Genomic DNA, 17,430 nt, shown 5'->3' with positions numbered 1-17,430 from the left:
AACCGATTTCAATGTAAGTTGTTTGGGTTAAGGTTATTAGATTTTAATATACTGGAAAAATATCCATGATTAACTTTGAGAAGATAGTTCTTCAGCTATACAAATCGAGGCTTCATTGAATTTTGTTATAGAATCAGCGATGTTTCTAATAGCTGTAAAATATGGAAAAAAGTGCATTCAGAGGTTTGGAGTGCAATTTTCATTATTAAAATATGTGTGTGTGTAGAAGGGCTGGATTATGATATTAAAAATAAAATACTGAGAATATTTGGAAGAGTTTTTCTTAATCTCATCTTTAAATAATAATCCACCTGTGAGTTTTGTAAAGTGTATAGCCATTATGGCAGAAAATAAGCATGAATTCTTTAATTTTAAAAGATAGCAGTTTTTCTTGACTGATGATTTAAATAATGAGTCAAGTCAGCTTGATTTAAATTTAGCTGAGTCTACTGCTAAAACTGCAGGTGTTTACTGACTAACTGGAGAAGTGAATATAATTTTAATGCAGATAAGAGCAGCTTTGGCAACCACCTTGTGCTGGGAGTTTGGTAAAAGTGTATGGAGTAAGCCCCTGTCATCTTTGGAAAAGTCCAGTCTATGCAATATATGACTCATATATTATAAGTTAAGAAACCTTGGACATTTGGAGCAACCTTCTGAAAGATATAGCCAGGTCTTTGTTTGGAAGTCATCTCTTCTGCTTCCACGTGACTAAGATTTAGAACAGATGTGAGGTTGGGTGAAGGGTCCTTGAATTAGTAAGGCCTACCACCTCCATGGTGTCTGTGTGTGTGTGTGGGGGGGGCTGTGCATGTGTAAGGTGAGGTTCATTTCAAGCCTCCCATGTTCTCCTTTGTTTTCTTCCTTGCTGAGGACTGGCACACACTCAGCTTTTTACCTCGGTGCAAGAGATCGTGAACACAGGTCCTTTTGTTTGTACTGACTGATTGAGCTGTCTTCCCAGCCTCCTGGGCTAGTCTACACATTCATTTTTGTTTGTTTGTTTGCTTGTTGTGTTTTATTTTATCCTTTTAAGATTTACTTTTGCTTATGTATGTAGGCAAGATTTTTTTTTTTTTTTTTGGTTTTGAGACAGGGTCTCATGGTATAGCTCTGGCTGGCCTGGGACAGTTCTATGTAAACCAAGCTGGCTTCAAGCTCACAGAAATCTGCTTGACTCTATTTCCTGATTGCCGAGATTAAAAGTACACGCCACCATGCCCATCTCTATATAAAGTTTATGTACTTCGAGTTCAAGCAGTATCCATAGAGGCCAGAGAAGGATACCTGGAGTTACCAGCAGTTGTGAGCTGTCCCTCTGGGTGCTGGGAACTGAACCAGGGTCTTTTGCAAGAGCAGTATGCACTCATAACCACTGAGCTATCTGTCTAGCACTGAGACTTTAGAACTTCTTCTAATGATCTAAATTATCTTCTGAAATAAAACATGTCTAAAAATATTCTGGAAATATGAATGTCCAGAGAATGTGATTCTGTTAACACCTCCTCTGTCTGGGTGTCTATAAATAAAAGGTATTAGTAAGTATGAAAGGTTAAATAGATTGTGACTTTGGTTTTTTAAATTTGCATTTGTGATTCATAATTTAAAAAAAAAGTTCTGGAGGTTTTACTGTGACATAGTTGTCACAGGCCTTCAGATTGCCATTTTATAGATGTTGACCTCAGAGGACCTCCTGATCCCCAGTCTTCAACACTGGGTCTGCCCAGAATATAGGTTTTAGAGGAGGAAAAAGAAAATCACTCTGTGTCCAAATCTCATCCAACACCAGATTCTAAGTGACTGTAAATATTGAATGTTACTTTAGCCACCTTAGCCTGTGACAAATTAAACAGACCATGAACTTCACCGAACTTGGTGCCTTAGGGATCACTGGGTGGAGCAGGAGCTGGCAGCGGAGCATGAAACAGCTTGATTCCCCACGGGTTTTGTGACTCCTCTTGAGAATGAAGGTCGCATTAGCTTTTTTCCTGGCTGCCAGGGAGACACAACAGGTTGAGGCATTTAAGTGTTTTTTCAAAGGTGAATCAGTGAGTGAGTAATGATACTGAGTCCTGGGCTTCAATCTGAAGGAAGCTCCTGGTGGGTGAGAGGACCACACACCAGGCATGGCTTATAGCTGTAGGGTGAAGTGACGCAAAGTGCTTTAAAATGCTAACATCCCCGAGGGTGTGAGACACTGGGAGACCTTAGGTCTGCTCCTGGTGTTGAATGTCCGACCTCTGAGATCAACTTCCTCTTCAGTCTGGTCTTCCTTGACTGAGGCTCCCTCCTCAAGAGTAGGACCATCATTCCGAGCACTCTCCCTTCCCCTCTGCTCTTTGGGGGTTTATTGGATTCCTTCCTCCTTCCTTACAGCCCTCCTCTTCCCCACCCCCACCCCAGAGAGAGCATCCAATCCCTCCACTGCCTTCATCTTGTGTGCTGCCTATTACTCCAGTCCAGCTCCTTCCCCTTGGGTCCTGTGCCTACCCAGGAAACATTTCCCTACAGATATTCCTCTGCTCAGGTCCTCCTTTCCAGGGACTGACTCCCTCTGTCCTGACTGAAATGGACGGACACTTGAGAACCATCTTTGAATTCATCCTCATCTCCCACCTTCTCTAGTCTTGGCTGTGTCTGTCTCTTCCTTGGAGTTGTCCATGGCAGCATTTTAAAACATATTAATTTCTCTCTCTCTCTCTCTCTCTCTCTCTCTCTCTCTCTCTCTCTCTCTCTCTCTCTCTCTCTCTCTCTTTCTCTCTCCTGTTCTCTCTCTTGTCCTCTCTCTCTTGTTCTCTCTGTCTATCTCTCTCTTTCTTGCTCGCTTTCCCATCCTTGTTCCCTCTAATGTTTTCATATAGAGTCCAATGTTGGCTTTACATGATGAGCCAGATGATTTTTCTATACCCCTTCTTCACAAGCTCACACATTAATTTTTTTTACCCTCACAGAAACCCCTAGGTTCTCATCCTTGCCTGGACTCTTGAATTCCCTCTTTTCCTTCCTGGCTCCCTAAACTGTCAGTCCTGTAACTAAGGTAGCATTTAGGATGGCTTAGATCTATCCTAGCCTCTGATCTCTCCCCTAGGCCAAGTCCTACACAGGTTTATAAATCCACCACTGTACACTCACTGCCCCACCCCCTTGATGCTCCCATAATGCCCTGGGCTTAACTGACCATCTGAACCCTGACCATATTCTCTACTCTGCAGTGACTATTCATCTCTCCTGGAACAATGCTTGCCACATAGAGGCACCTGACAGAAAGATACTGGATAAGAGGATGGCTTCCGTAACAGTGAGGCAGCTTTCATTAGCAACTCTTACAAAGGGGAGGGCGTGGGGTCAATACCTGGTCCTTCTGTCAGAAAAACTAGGTCCTTATATTTTGACTAACTCTGTTGCTCAATACGTTTTGTAACAGGAGCTAAATAATAATATCTTTCATTATGAGCCTTTGTCCTCAGCTTTGGACTGTTAGTTTCTTCTCTTCCTCCTCTTCTGTTTTTCTGAAACAGGTTCCATGGAACTAAGGCTGACCTTGAACTCCAGATATTCCTCCCTCCACCTCCCAAGTCCTGAGATGAAAGACCTGTGCCCCTACACACCCAGGTGTTTGCTTTGATTCAATGGGAAATGGCTTAGTATCATTTTCATTAAAAGATTTTTAAAGAGACATCTTGAGTGTGTTAGCTCATCCCAGTCATCCCAGTAAGTTTGGAGCTGAGAGTTTGAAGCTAGCCTGGGCTACTCAGTGAGTTCCAGGGAAGTCTAAGGCTGAAGTGTGAGACATCATCAACAGCAAATGAGAGAGAACTTTTTTAAAAGTACACCAGTGGTTCCAGTTATTATTCCATGAATAATGAAGACTATAGTGGAGGCATCTCCTCCTGCCCTGTATATTATTCTGTGGATAAACTTGCTCAGGGGAGAGTTAACGTACTTTAGAAAAAAAAATTGTTCTTCCGAGAGAGAGAGAGAGAGAGAGAGAGAGACCTATTGGGTTTTAAAATCTGTTCTGTTCTCAGAAGGGAAATAAGCTTTAACTTGAGAACTACAATTTACTCATGGAGTTGTCTTATGGGTCTGGGGGAGAACTGATCCTTAAAAGCAAACATACATAGAGTTTACGTGATACTGAATTTGGTAGAGGGCATTACAGACATTACTGGGAAAACTTGTGACTTCTGGTTGCTTATTATTGTTCTTCTTCCCTGACTCCCCACTCCCTGGCTTCTGACCTGAACAGGCAGCTTCTCTTTTGCACTTCAGTTTTGTCATTCCTCAAAATCAAATGAGAAGACTCACAGTTAGTTGCCTTTCAGTCGAGGTATGATAGGAATGGATGTGTTGCAATATGTCCTTTAAAATAGATAGGCATTTGATACCAAGATAGACAAAGTCAAAGTTGTTACCTTCTGTGGTTGGCCCATGATGCTTTGGTAAAGTGTTTTCTGAGCCTTTGCAAGACACTGCCTAAGGACTTGACATGACTCAGACTTTCCCTTGTCCTTTGTCACTAGCAGCATATATTGTACAATGCAATCTATTTTACATAACTACCTTTAGGTGGTTGGAAGAGGTCACCTAACCTGGGTAGAGGAAGGATTTTAGTCAAGAACAGAAACAAAAGGCTTTTCTCCACATAGACTTCCTTGTCCTTCCATCCTCCAAGACGTAGTATCCGCATCTAATGGGTTAAGATGAGACATGATTTATCCTCCTATTTCAACCTGACTTCATGAGAGTTTAGGAACCCTGGAACTACCATGCCTGAGTTCAATTGAGTTGAAATTGACCCCTTGGATCCCATAGGTCCCCCCACCCCCTGCTGAGCAGCATCCAAGTTCACTTCCGGGATGCCTTCGTAAAGGGATGGGAATGAGACTTAATGGAATTTGGGTGGAAGTTTTCTTGGAACTCAACTTTATACCAAGGGGATAGTAAAAGGATTCTTCCCAGAAAGAAGGTGGCCTTTCTAGGATGATCTCCACCATCTTTCCCTATGGCTTGTTCTTATATAAGTATCTTAGGAAACAGGATGCGAAAACCAACTATTCACCGCTACTATTCAGAGCACACCCCACTCACTTTCAGAATAGATTGTGTGTCTGTGGCTCAGCCGTGGAGCAGTCATCCTTGAGAGAGAACACAAATGAGGCTAAGTATGTGACAACTGATAGGATGTGGCAGAAGAGTTCTTGAGGCCTAGATCTGTATGAAATTACCTACTGAGCATCTTCCGAGGGGAGATTTAGTTTAGCTTCCAAAACAAAACAAAACAAAAACAAAACAAAACAGAAAGCATTGGGCTGAGTGGTGTAATTACACTGTCAGTACACCACCACACCTTTGATGGTGTTTGGAAAAGAGCCAAAGCTAGACGAGGAAGCTTAAAGACGTGCTGTTGTTGAAGCATGTCTTCTACATGTGCTTGCACATAGGGCCACGTCTGGGGTGATTCCTGATGGACAGGGACACCCTTCCTCCCCCCCACCACCACCCCGCCCCCAAGCTGCATTATAGAAAGCCTAGATTGTTGACATTCTGTGGGCCCAGCATTCTGTTTGTCTTGGCTAGACTTGGAAGGAGTCTTCCTGGCCCAGGGGGCCAGACCCTTGGTCGTGCCTAGGCTTTAGCAGCATCTCAGCTATAGCTTTTCCCTCTCGACGCTGGGAACTGGGTGCAGGGTTTCTCACACATGCTACACCATGTACTCTACCACGGAGCTAATCCTCCACTGTTCAGGTGTGTGCGTGCGTGCGTGCGTGTGTGTGCACATGTAAGGTATGCACACCCGTATGTGTTATGTATACTGATGTACTTCTGCATACCCTGTGAGAGGTCACAGAAGACCTTGCGCTCTGTCACTTTCTGCATTATTCCCTCGACACAAGAGCTCTTACCAAACCTGGGCTAGGAGAACATCCAGAAAGCCCCAGCTACCTCCTGGCTGTGCAACCACCCACCTCGACACCACAAGGTTTATAGGTGCATGCTCAATCCTGTCCAACATTTTTTCTTTTTTCATGGAGTTTAGGGATGCAAACTCACGTACTCTCTCGTGTACAAAGTTCTCTGCCCCTGGGGTTAGGGGTAGGAGTTTGGAGGGATCACAGTATTTGTGTGCAAACATCAAACTGTAGGCATTTAAAGGAACTGGGGGGGAGGGGCCGGCTTCCTGTGTACACAAAAGGATAAGAAATTCCCCATAGAGGAGGCATTCTCTTGGTCTCAAGCTTTGTTTTACATTTAGAGCGGGTTGCTGCTTTTGGTTGACCCTGGCCTGTTCACATTGTGGCTTGGTTGCTCTCCCTTAAGAGACCCTTCATCTCTTCCCATCTCCTATTCGCGACTCTGTGAAGATCAAATGAAAAAAAAAAAAAAACTGGAGTGCACAATATAATCCAGTCTATGATGTCTGTTTGAAAACTAGTCTAATCCCTTTACGTTGTGTGTGTTGAACAGTAGCTCAGAATGTGAACTCTAGTTCTACAAACAAGCCAAAAGCACCAAGCAGGCAGGGCTCTTGAATTTTTAGCTCTTTGGATAATTCGCCCTGCGTTGGGGATCTCGTTTCTGCCTCTCCAATGTGGGTTAGAGAAGAACTGGTCCCTTAAATCATTAGCATGAGTTGGCCCCTACCCGCTTTATTTACTTATGTATTTATTTTTTGCACAGCAAGTCCCAGAGCATAAATTGCATTGATCTTGTTTCTCAGAAGTGTCTACCACATTTAGGAGAGGCTAAAGTAAGAATAATGACCCAAGCTGCCTCTGTTCTGGTTTGTCCACCAGAGATGGAAATTTAAACGTGATTAATTTTGGAGAGGGGATCAGGGTCTAAGGAACATGTTTTTAAGCCGACCCGGCTTTGCTAATGCAACAGTGACGTCAGGCAGCTGTCTGACACACAGATTTGCTGCCACGGCGGCAAGTGGTCACCTCCAAAAAGCCGGGATTTCCACTTAGGGCAGAACAGTCTTCTGTCTAATGCGTTTTAAATTAAGCGGTGACTGTGGGCAATCTAATAAAACAGCCAAATACCAGGATATGAAGAAAATGTGAGGCTTAAGTACCCATGCCCCAGCATGCTCAGAGAATCAAAACATTGACTCTGTGCAAACTGAAACACCACTCCTCCCGCCTGTGGCGGTTGGCAGTCTGAGAATCCCAGGATTGAGGGGTTAACGGCAGGACCCGTGTGGAGATTTGTGAGAACAGATGGGAAGAAACCTCGGGCACGGTGCCCTGTCAGGGTTCAACCCTGATGCAGGCCAATTGGAGTGAGGAGTGGTGGGTGAGGGTGGGGGTGGGGGTGGGGTGGTCTCCGCAGTGAGGTTGCTCCTCTGTGGGAAGCCCTGGGCTCCTTTTTCCACCTCTCCGCAGCACTCACTGGCTGTCTCCTGCAGCAGAGCCACGTGGATATGTCTTTGTTGGTCTAGCTGCATTGCCCCTCAGCCCAGCCCGGGAGACCCCTCTGTATTTGCTTTGGGTTTCCAGGTAGTGCAGACCCTCCCTGGCTGACACAGTCAAATGTTCGATGATGAGAAGCAGCAGCCACCCCCAGCACTCCAGCTTTGGAGGCTTCCTGGCTCATCAGCACTCGGGAAGCCCTTGAAATAAGGTGAACAGAGAAAATATTGCCAGGACCTCTGCAGAGTCGCCCCCCACCCTCAGCCCTCTGATTACATACCCTAAGTGCTGGCTATCTGTGTAAATAACCTTCTCTTCCCCGCCTCCCTCCACCCCTCTGCTCGCTCCCGCCCCCTCCCCCGCCCCCTGCTCTTAGACTCTCTGGCGTGATAAATAGCCAGGCTACTGCACAGCGTGCACCAACACCTGGGAATAATCATGCAAAAATAACAGTGAGAGACTGCGGCGCGTCTGTTCTTGACATTAACTTTCCTCAGTTTGACAGGCTGCCACCACCAGCTGTTAAACTTACGAGTCTTTTTTTTTTCCCCCTTCCCCTGCCCCCTCTACCCCTACCCCTAAAGATGGCTGCTTTCCTCTTTGGGGCTTTAATAGGTTACATCAGTATCCCATCAAGATGACAGACAAGAGCTTTGACAAAGGAACTCTTGTTATAACTGGCCAGTACTTTTTTTCCCTGATCTTTAATTTTCACTCTTAGTGCTCTATCAGCCTCCCCGCCCCCGTGAGCTTTAAATGAGGACTATCTTATTAGAAGTTTGTTTCTTCCTCCAGGAAGGTATGCAGAGATGGCTTTCTTGAAGTGTTGACCACTCATCAATTTCCCTTTATTCAGGTCTCAGATATATTTACAGTGATGGTAATAATTCTGATGGTAGCACTGGCTCGGACTTATTGAGTGTTACTCTGTCCTATGCCCTGGATTAAGGTTGCTTGTATGGCTCCCTGTCACATTATCTAGGGGCTATTTATGGTTTTGGTTTTTTTTTGTTTTGTTTTGTTTTTTTTCCCAGATGAAAAGTCACAGAGATCTCGTGGCTTGCCTGAGCACCCATAGTGAATAACCAAGCTAGGATTCCCACTCTCGAGACTATATTGTCTACACCAGACTGCTGATCACAAATGTCCCACCTCTTACACTCTTTCCTTGAACACAGCTCTACAACTGAAGTTGTCATTTCAACTCATTTGCGATTAATTGGTGTTGATTGATTCTCTTGATAAAGCTTGTCAGTCTTGGGGGATAGGGGCTCGGGCCCACTCTTTTTTTTTTTTCCTTTCCTTTACCTTATTTTCCCTTGTCTCCCGTTCGTTCTTGTTGTTTCAGGTTGCTCAGAGCTTAGGAGTAGTAGCTCTTTAGTGGATGTGAGGATTGAGGTGTGCAGGAGTAGACTTTTGGGAAAGCCGTGTGAGAAAAGGTACAATTGGAGATTGGAAGACTTCTTGGTAATTCAGGACCTCTGGGATGCTCTCATCATTGCCTGGAGAGTATAAAATGGGCGTGGATCGCACCAGCAGATGGGATGGCTACCAGGTGTCAGTGTTTGAAAGAGCCTGTGTTTCACCAGGTTGAGCTTCTCTGGGTTAAGCCCCCTTTTCTTACACTTTTAACACACTTTAACCAAACTTAGCTATGATTTAGAGGGGATTACAGATTTATGTTAAATATAATATTATATTTAAAAAAAAGCTTTGTAAGGTTGTGTGCAGGGTTTAGAGAGTTGTAATATCAAACTGGGGGAATCTGCCACTCTTTTTTAAGACAATGTTTGCAGAGATGCACCCAGTCTTAATGCAACCCCCTTGGGGATGTTGGTCATTACTTACCTACTTACTACTGTCATTTGAATGGTACCCTGTGCTGAACATTTCTTTTGCATGAGCTATCTCAGTTTTCCTCGCAATCCAGTGGGTTTGATGGCCATTACCTTGCTGTTTTTCTTAGACTCTGATCCTGATGTTAGCTGTCACTGACTTAGGTTCCCATGTAGCATGAATTGGTAGAGCCGGGACTTGAACCCTAGTCACACTCCTTCAGCTGACCTACTCAGGAGCTGCTGCCCCATTGCAGACAGGCCCGTGGAATGGTTTGCAGTTCTTTGCCTTAACAAGCTTCATTGGCTGAAGAAATTATGGCTTCAGTATAGATCAGTGACCTGAGAAATCGCTCAAGAGGAGTTGATCTTTTTGTATAACTCTTGAGGCAGGGTGTGGGCCTTGTAATCCCAGAACTAGGGGAGCAGGTGCACAGATTGAAGCCAGATTACTCTGTTTAAGGCAACCCTGTCTCAACAAATACTAAATTAACTGTAATGTATCCTTTAAGGTCCTGCTTATGGACATGGTATGTGTGCTTTGTGTGTAACACCATGACATACGTGAGAGAACTGAGACCTTCTCAGAGGAACAATTCCACCAGGCATTACCTGGTAGAAGTTACTGACCATATATTCTCTGAACGTTCCATTTTGTTTTAGTCTCCAGGGATAGGTGATTCTCTCGTGAATTTCCTACTGCCTTGTGTTCTTCTGTTGCCCTGGCTGACATCTGAGCTAGTTTATTGTTCTTGCCCAAAAGTGGGACACAAGTTTCCCTAGAATTGAGTGGCTTGATCTAGGTAGCCTTCTTGTTGGAACATTCCGTGATGACCTCAGGCAAACTTTCAAAGCACAGACACACAGAGCTGCATGTGGCCAATGTGAGGAGTATGGGCTCCACGAATTTCCAGTCATTATTTGAGCTAATGGAAATCCAGATTCTTCTCAAAGCTCCTAAGTATTGGTAAATAAGAGGAATGCTTTTTAAAAATATCAAATCGGCCAAATAAAACACTTTGGGAGTGGCTATAATTCCCATCCTGAAAGCTTTCTTTCCATTTGGTGACCTGCAGGGAGGAGGGCCAGCTGAAGGCCTTGTGGGTGGTCTGTCTTTGTGCCCCACCTCTGCAGGAGTCATAAGGCTGTGGAGGGAGAACAGAGATGGTTCTTCTGGAAACAGCAGTTATGGGTTCCATGAGGAAAAGAGAGACTACTTCACTTGTGTCAATCAGAGATTTGCATATTTGAGATCATATTACCTACCAGATGTTAAGGCCTTTAGCCTATTATCATTTTATGAGTAAGTTCATATTTATAGTCAAAGTTTCTGAACCTTCACTTCCTTGTTTTGAAATCAAGTTGGATGGGACTTCTATCTTATCACTAACTCAGCTTTGGTCGTTGCATTTGGATTATGTTCATGAAAATAAGCATAATTAGCTTATTCGGACGCCTTTGTTACCAAGAAACCCAAATTCTTCAGGAATTTGGACTTAGGGTTGGGAGTGTCTCACGGTAATAAGAACATAGACCAAGTCTGCACCAGGCCATGGGTTTTGGCCCACAGCAGCAGCAGCAGCAGCAGCAGCAGCTCCAGAACAAAAATTTCAAAAGGAAATTTGAGTTTTGGAATGATATAAGTATCACAAATACGATGGGGTGTGCCCAATCTATCTCTTAAGTGTGGTTGTGTTGAAATGGGCATTTAATGCAGAAAACCAGGTGTGATTAAGTTTGTTAACAACATTAGAAAGCTAAAGAATCCATTTTTCAAATTAAGGAAAGTGGACCTTACTCAGAGAGGCTGAAGGATTAGGGAAGGTCACAGACTAATTAGCGGCAGGTCTGGAGCCAAAGTCTTGGTGTGAGCATACACCCACACCGAGAAAGGTCAATTCTGTCCTTGCCTTCCGAATCTAAACTGCAGCTCTCTTCAACTCTTCACTGCTTTTATTTTGGCCTATTTTCTTACACACCAACTCAAGCTGTCTTTGTTCTCAGTATTAGTGTGCGTTGTGAATCAAGCCACCTGAGGCTATTTTCAGAAAAGTGTTCCATATTTGTCCCTTTAGCATTAAACCATCACCTCTCGGTTTTTAATTTTGTAGTGTGATCCTGATCTCACACAAGTTTTTATTTGCAATAAAGACTGTAGTTAGTAGTTTGGATTGTACCTCTCTCTCTCTCTCTCTCTCTCTCTCTCTCTCTCTCTCTCTCTCTCTCTCTCTCTCTCTCTCTTCCTCCCTCCCTCTCTCCCTCCCTCCCTCTCCCTCTCTGCCTTAATTTCCTTCCTCCTAACCTCATTCCTCTTTATCAGCCTCCATTTTAAACAGGAACTTGCTGTACGCACTTTGATCCACATTAAGCAGCAGTAACTCGACGGCATAAATCACCTTATCTAAGACTTGGCCCTGCTGAGGGCTTCTCTTTCTGGGACTCTTCGATCAGGATCAGGAATGCAGAACAATAAAAAGTATGGTGCAAAAAGAAGTTTTATGGCAGCTTTGAGAGCAGGAAATTAAGTTTCTTTAGCATGCAGATGGGTGGGAGAGCTATTCTCTGGCCTCTAGAAGAGCCTCAGAGGAAGGAATGTCAGTTTATAATCATTTTAGGTAGGATGCAAAAATTATAGAGGGCCCCTCTGGTCATTTCATCCAGGAGCCCACACAGACAACTAACTGACTCTGCCATTTAAGGAGCACAATTTCTCTTCTGACTCTATTGAAATAGTCTTTTTTTTTTTCTTGCAACAAAAACTATGTAATATTACATCTGTAGCAACCAAAGACTGCAAAGTAGACTTTATGAAGCAAGGGATAAATGCACAACAGATGGAGTTTTACTGGGTCAACCATCTGTGTGTCCTTCTTAACATTTACTGTCTGCTAACCCAATTGATGGCGAATGCAAGATGCTGTCCCGTGCATTGCCATTGTCTGTGCACAGTGCATAGATAGGTAATCCTGAGTCCCAGTAATCCTGAGTCCCAGTATACAGGTGTGTTCCTCTATGTCTTTTTTTCTCAACCAATGACCTGTTTCCAAGGTCAAATCAAAGCTGTTCAGTGGCAGGCCTAGCAGTTGTTCTGTGAGCCAAATAAATGGCTGGCAATCTGTCTAGTACATATGCGGGCTCTGTTTTCATCTCAGCTGGGTATCCAAACTTGAGAAGAACACCTTTGCTGACTTTCTAGGGGTGCCAAGGGGACATTCTTGGACAGCTAGGCCTTGTACTTGGCTGCTGTTGCCATTCCTTTTGGATTTTGAGATGGGGCTGCCAAGCTTTGGTCAAGCTCCTCAGTTGCCTTGATAAGATGAACCACTGAAGGTTTTGTGGTTTGGAGAGCTCAGGTTATGTCAGTGCCAGGCACACACAGTTATTTATCCTCTTTATGAATTCCTGCTAAACTTCACGCTAGAACACTTAATTAGGAATTGGTTCTTAACACAGGCTAATATTCAGTTTATGTGCTTCAGTGTGTGTAATCAAGTTATAAATTTTATGTATTCAGCAGAGTAAGTTAATATATTTTAGTAGTGATTTAATTCATTATGCCTTATAAAGTACTCTGAGAATAATTGTAGTCCATCTCCTTTATTTAAATGTCCAATAACATAGATATTGTTATTTATTAGTATTTATCAGAGTTTCTCCTTTAGATAATGTTATAATTTTGAAAATGAGGTTCCTGTATGAATGGAAAGTAGTGTTAATTTTACAAAAACATTTTTTCATTCACATTTCCTCAGACTAAAAGGTTGTCCGTTGGTGAATTTAGAAGGCCTGCTTCTCGTTCGGGAAGCTAGCGCTCCCCTCTTCACCTTCTTGGATGGGAGAACACAAAATGCTCTTTCCTGTTCGGCTTATATTTTGGCACCATGAAAGCACTCAAAGTCTATGATAATTGCAAATGGAATGTAGAATGATGATCTGTTCTAGAAGCGATGTAAGCAGAATGCATTACAGAGAACTCCCAGAATGCATCACCCCTGCAGTAAGCCTGTCTGTCTTTCAGGTTGACCCCCTGTTTACAGTGCCGGCACCACCGCCGCCGATTGCCAGCAGTCTCGCACCTCAGATTCCGCCCTCCTACTTTCCCCCATCTTCATCCAATATTGCAGCACCGGTCGAACAGCTTTTGGTTCGGACTCGGTCCGTGGGTGTCAATACGTGTGAAGTTGGAGTAGTGACAGAGCCAGAGTGTCTTGGGCCCTGTGAACCTGGGACCAGTGTCAATTTGGAAGGGATCGTGTGGCATGAAACAGAAGAAGGTAAATATCATTTATTTTTATTTATCCCCCTCTACCCTCTTCTCCATGGTGTATCTCTGTCCATCTGTGAGGGGAATTTATTTTCCTTGTGGTTCGAGAGGACAGAAAGGTGGTTTGTAGGTTCTCTGACTCTTGGGTTAAATAATGATGCTTAACCATCGTCGTGTGTGCCCTTACCTTAAAGATGAGTCAGAGCCTTAAAAAGGCTTCTTCATACAGATGGCCAACATGGAAGGGTCTGTGGAAATTGGGGTCAGGAGCAACTTTCCCCTAAAAGGTATCATGGAGACAGAGCTCAAAGTTCATTTTATTTGTGGTATACAAGCGAATTTGTCTGTTTCTGTGTTGTGGGGTCTTATATTTATCTACCTACCTACCTACCTACCTACCTACCTACCTACCTACCTACCTACTGAATCAAACAGTGCCCCTTGCGAATAGCCAGGGTCATTGTCACAAGGCAGCTGAGGTTGGTTGGTGCTCAGAGCTAATGAAGCTAAGGTTAAAGGTTTAAGGCCCAGTTGAGCCAGCCATCTCTTCTGCGTCCCCAGACAGAACCTTTCCTGCCCCTTAACTCAGCAAGTCGTTTGGCAAGTGCAGCCCATTAGTCACCAGGGAAACACAACCCCGGGAAACTGGATGCATCTATCACCACCGTTGGAAATTGCAGCCATGCAGATAGTCCTGATCAGGTCACCATGTCTCATAGCACATGGCGTGGGGTATGTCAAGTGGCGCACATCATAAACAGGCCAGAAGGTACTGAAAAGCAACTCCCAGAGACGGAAAGCAGCCAGTACGCCAGTTGTTTCAGGAGGACCCTTGGAAAATGAACATGGGGTGGGGGACCTTTCTCCCCTTTAAGCTAGGTTGGTCAAGGGTAAAAGAGATGGATGACAGCTACAAATACTTGGGCATCTGGAAGAAGAGTCCGGACAAAGCTGAGCATGACAAGAAGGGGCCTGAGACTCCATCACTGTAGTCTATCTGACTTAAGGGGAAAAAGAGGGGAGGCAAACTGCAAAGAAGATAGAATACGTGCTACGGAGACTTGACGCATCCCTCTGAGGAAGCAGTAGCTCTGACTGTTTCAAGAAAAAAATGAAGATTGGAGAAATCTTTGAATTCCACTATAACATTATATGTATTCTTCTATGCTTTGTTTCTTGATAAATAATTTAAAAACAGATTGTAGCTGGAGCCAGTGATGAAGAAAAACATATTAACTATACAGTAAAAGGGAGTGAAAATAGCCATGGGATTAGTTCTTGTTTGTTTAAATAGAAATGACACCTAAACTTTAATTTGATTTTCGAATTCTTTTTCCATCTTCTGTATCATTGCATTTTATTTAGCTGGTAGCTGGGTTTGCTGGTAGTCTGAAAAGCCGATTAATGCAATGCCTTGAGAATATAAGACTGGGAGGTGATAGGAGAGCAGAGAAATTTAAACTTTTCTTATCCTGCCTCTTTGTTTAGGACTCACTTCCAAGGCCAGTTGTATTGAATTCTGGGCCCCTTCCCTCAGGTTGTACGGTTTTCCTCCCTAGGGTTCTCCCGGTAGAGCAGATGGTGGAGAAGGGATTCAGGCTGATCCTTCCTCTTATGGAAAAAGAATCAAGACACGAAAAACATCACAGTTAATTAGTTATATAAAGATTTTCAGCAACGGGGGGGGTGGAAGGATTTGAAGAAAATATGAGCTAACTTCCATAAACTTGAAATTGAGATTTCTTGGCAAATTCACTCACTAAAATGAGTCGCTGTCTTCCTGCTTCTTAATGGGCTCATTGCTTGTCATGATTTTATTTATGTAAGTGTGGAGCAGGACTGGCTTCCTGCGGTGTAACCTCACTGGGTGGTAGATGTTATAAAATTAGCCACAAGCTTTCTGGGACAGTTTGGGTTATTTTTCAGTTTGCCTAGAAGTCTGTTTAGTTTTGACTTTTAACCTTAGCCTCTAATAAAAGTGGATTATTTAGAGCAGGGGTTGTTGAGGGGTTGTGCTGAATAGCCAAAACAGTGCATACATTGAAGCAGAATCTGGATACTATGGTCCTATATTTAAAGAGCTTGAAGATGTTGTTTTGATAGTATACAAAGAGGGAAAGCCACAGTGCTTCCACCCTAGCCTCTAAAGAATAGTTTTTGATTTAAAAAAAAAAATTTTTTTTTTTTAAATTTTTTGAGACAGCTTCAGTCTGTATTGGAGGCTTGTGTTGAATTCATGATCCACTGGCCTCTGCCCTTCAGAGTGCTGGGATCCCAAGCATGTGCCACCACCATGCCTGGTGATCTCCAGAACTTGATAGAACTGGTTTTCTGTGCCTCCACCCAGCCCTGTCTGTGGGTGTCTGCACTGGCTCGTGGCTATAGAAGCAAGGCATAGTAGCTGACCATGCCCAGGCCGAGTCTCCTTACTGCCTTATGACACATGCAGGTGTTTCCTGTGGTGGTGTAAGGAGCTATAGCTACTCAGTGACTTATTTTGCTGGACAAACTAGATTTCTGGCCTCTACAGAATATAAGAGCTCATCTTTATGGAGGCCCGAGTCCTAAGATGTGTATTTAATACACACCCATTTTCAAGAAGGATACATTTACTTCATTTCTTTCTCGGTACAGTGCATGCTTAAGGCCTTGGCCCCAATTTAAAACTTAAACTCAATTGACTATTTCTACTTTTCAGGAAAAGCGAAGACATTTGGAGGCAGTTATTTTACAGAGCTCAGAGAGGAGGAGCTTGGGGACTGAGGAAAGGGAAAAGTATAAAAAGATGCAATAGTTTGTCCAATGAAGTCTAACAAAAGAAACAACTGCTTATCCTCACATTTATAACACTGTCTGGGACAAAGGGCCTGTAAATTGAGTTGAGTCAAATCCATTTCTACTATCACAGGGAGTGTTTCACACACACACACATGCACACGCACACGCACATGCACACACACACACAATTTGATAGTGTGGAGGTCCTATGTGCCTATGTTTTAATTTGATAGTGTATTTGAGTCTCAAGAATTCATAGTTACAGTCTTCATGGGATATTGGATATTTTTGCAACCTCTCGGAGGTGGTAGGCATAGAGACTGGACTGGACATTGGCTCAAGCATTTCGCTGCCTCCTGAGTTTGGAAACCCTCATTACGGTTGGCTTTTTTTAGTTAGTCTTTGCTTCTCCAGTTTCAGCCTGTAAATGAAATTCTAGTTGTGCATGGAAATAAAGTGTTAATAGTGAAGTTGCTTCTGGAAAAAATTAGCAAGCTTCAGACTGTGCTTAATAGGAGAGAAAAACTATTACTCCGTGTGGGTGTTTGCTTATTCTACTCTGATCTTTCTTCTCTAAGATGAACATTTAGGAGCCATGATGGATTGTATGAAATGACTCACAGATGCTAGAGGTATTTCCATAGCATTTCACTTGTGACATTTGGGACACACATGCCTAAAATATAAGAGTTTGTTTGAAAATTTGCTCTTAAAAATGGAGGAGGGGGGAATTGGTGGATTCAGCACTCTATGTAAATACATGTGTTGAGCTTGGCTTTAGGAGTCTTGAGTGTCTTTTCTTTAGCATTTTGTTTAAGTGGTGGGACATTTTCAATAGTTATTATTTCTTTTTAATTATGTACACATGAGCACATCTGTGAGCATGTACACATGAGCACAGGTACCTGAGGAGGTCCAGAGAGGGTTTGGATTCCCAGAGCTGGAGTTACAGGTGGCTGTGTTGCAGGACTCCCCGGGTGTGGGTGCTGGCAACTGAACTCTTGACCGCTGAGCTAGCTCTCCAGCCCTTCAGTCATGTTTCTGATTGGGCCTTTTTGGGTAGGTGGCCATATATGGGAGAAAAAACTTGGTTCAGCTGTGTCCACCATGCATTCCTATAACACCCCTTCCCCTCCTT

General features: G+C 43.6%; 1 protein-coding gene across 6 annotated transcripts in view; it reads left to right on the top strand.

The window, feature by feature from the left end:
• Positions 1–17,430, top strand: part of Znf608 (zinc finger protein 608) — a 110,584-nt gene that overhangs the window by 32,377 nt on the left and 60,777 nt on the right. For 4 of the 6 annotated variants that reach the window (XM_031365707.1, XM_031365709.1, XM_031365711.1 and 1 more), the window contains one exon: positions 13,269–13,524. The exons of 1 other annotated variant lie outside the window; for it this stretch is intronic. In XM_031365707.1, the coding sequence (XP_031221567.1) occupies positions 13,269–13,524 (256 nt within the window). Of the gene's footprint in view, positions 1–2,795; positions 3,299–13,268; positions 13,525–17,430 lie in introns of those variants that run through there. One more of the 6 variants, XM_031365712.1, reaches the window with a different exon arrangement.

This window comes from Mastomys coucha, unplaced genomic scaffold, assembly GCF_008632895.1.
Source record: "Mastomys coucha isolate ucsf_1 unplaced genomic scaffold, UCSF_Mcou_1 pScaffold13, whole genome shotgun sequence".
Lineage (NCBI taxonomy): Eukaryota > Metazoa > Chordata > Mammalia > Rodentia > Muridae > Mastomys > Mastomys coucha.
This window is presented reverse-complemented; position numbering and strand designations above follow the sequence as displayed.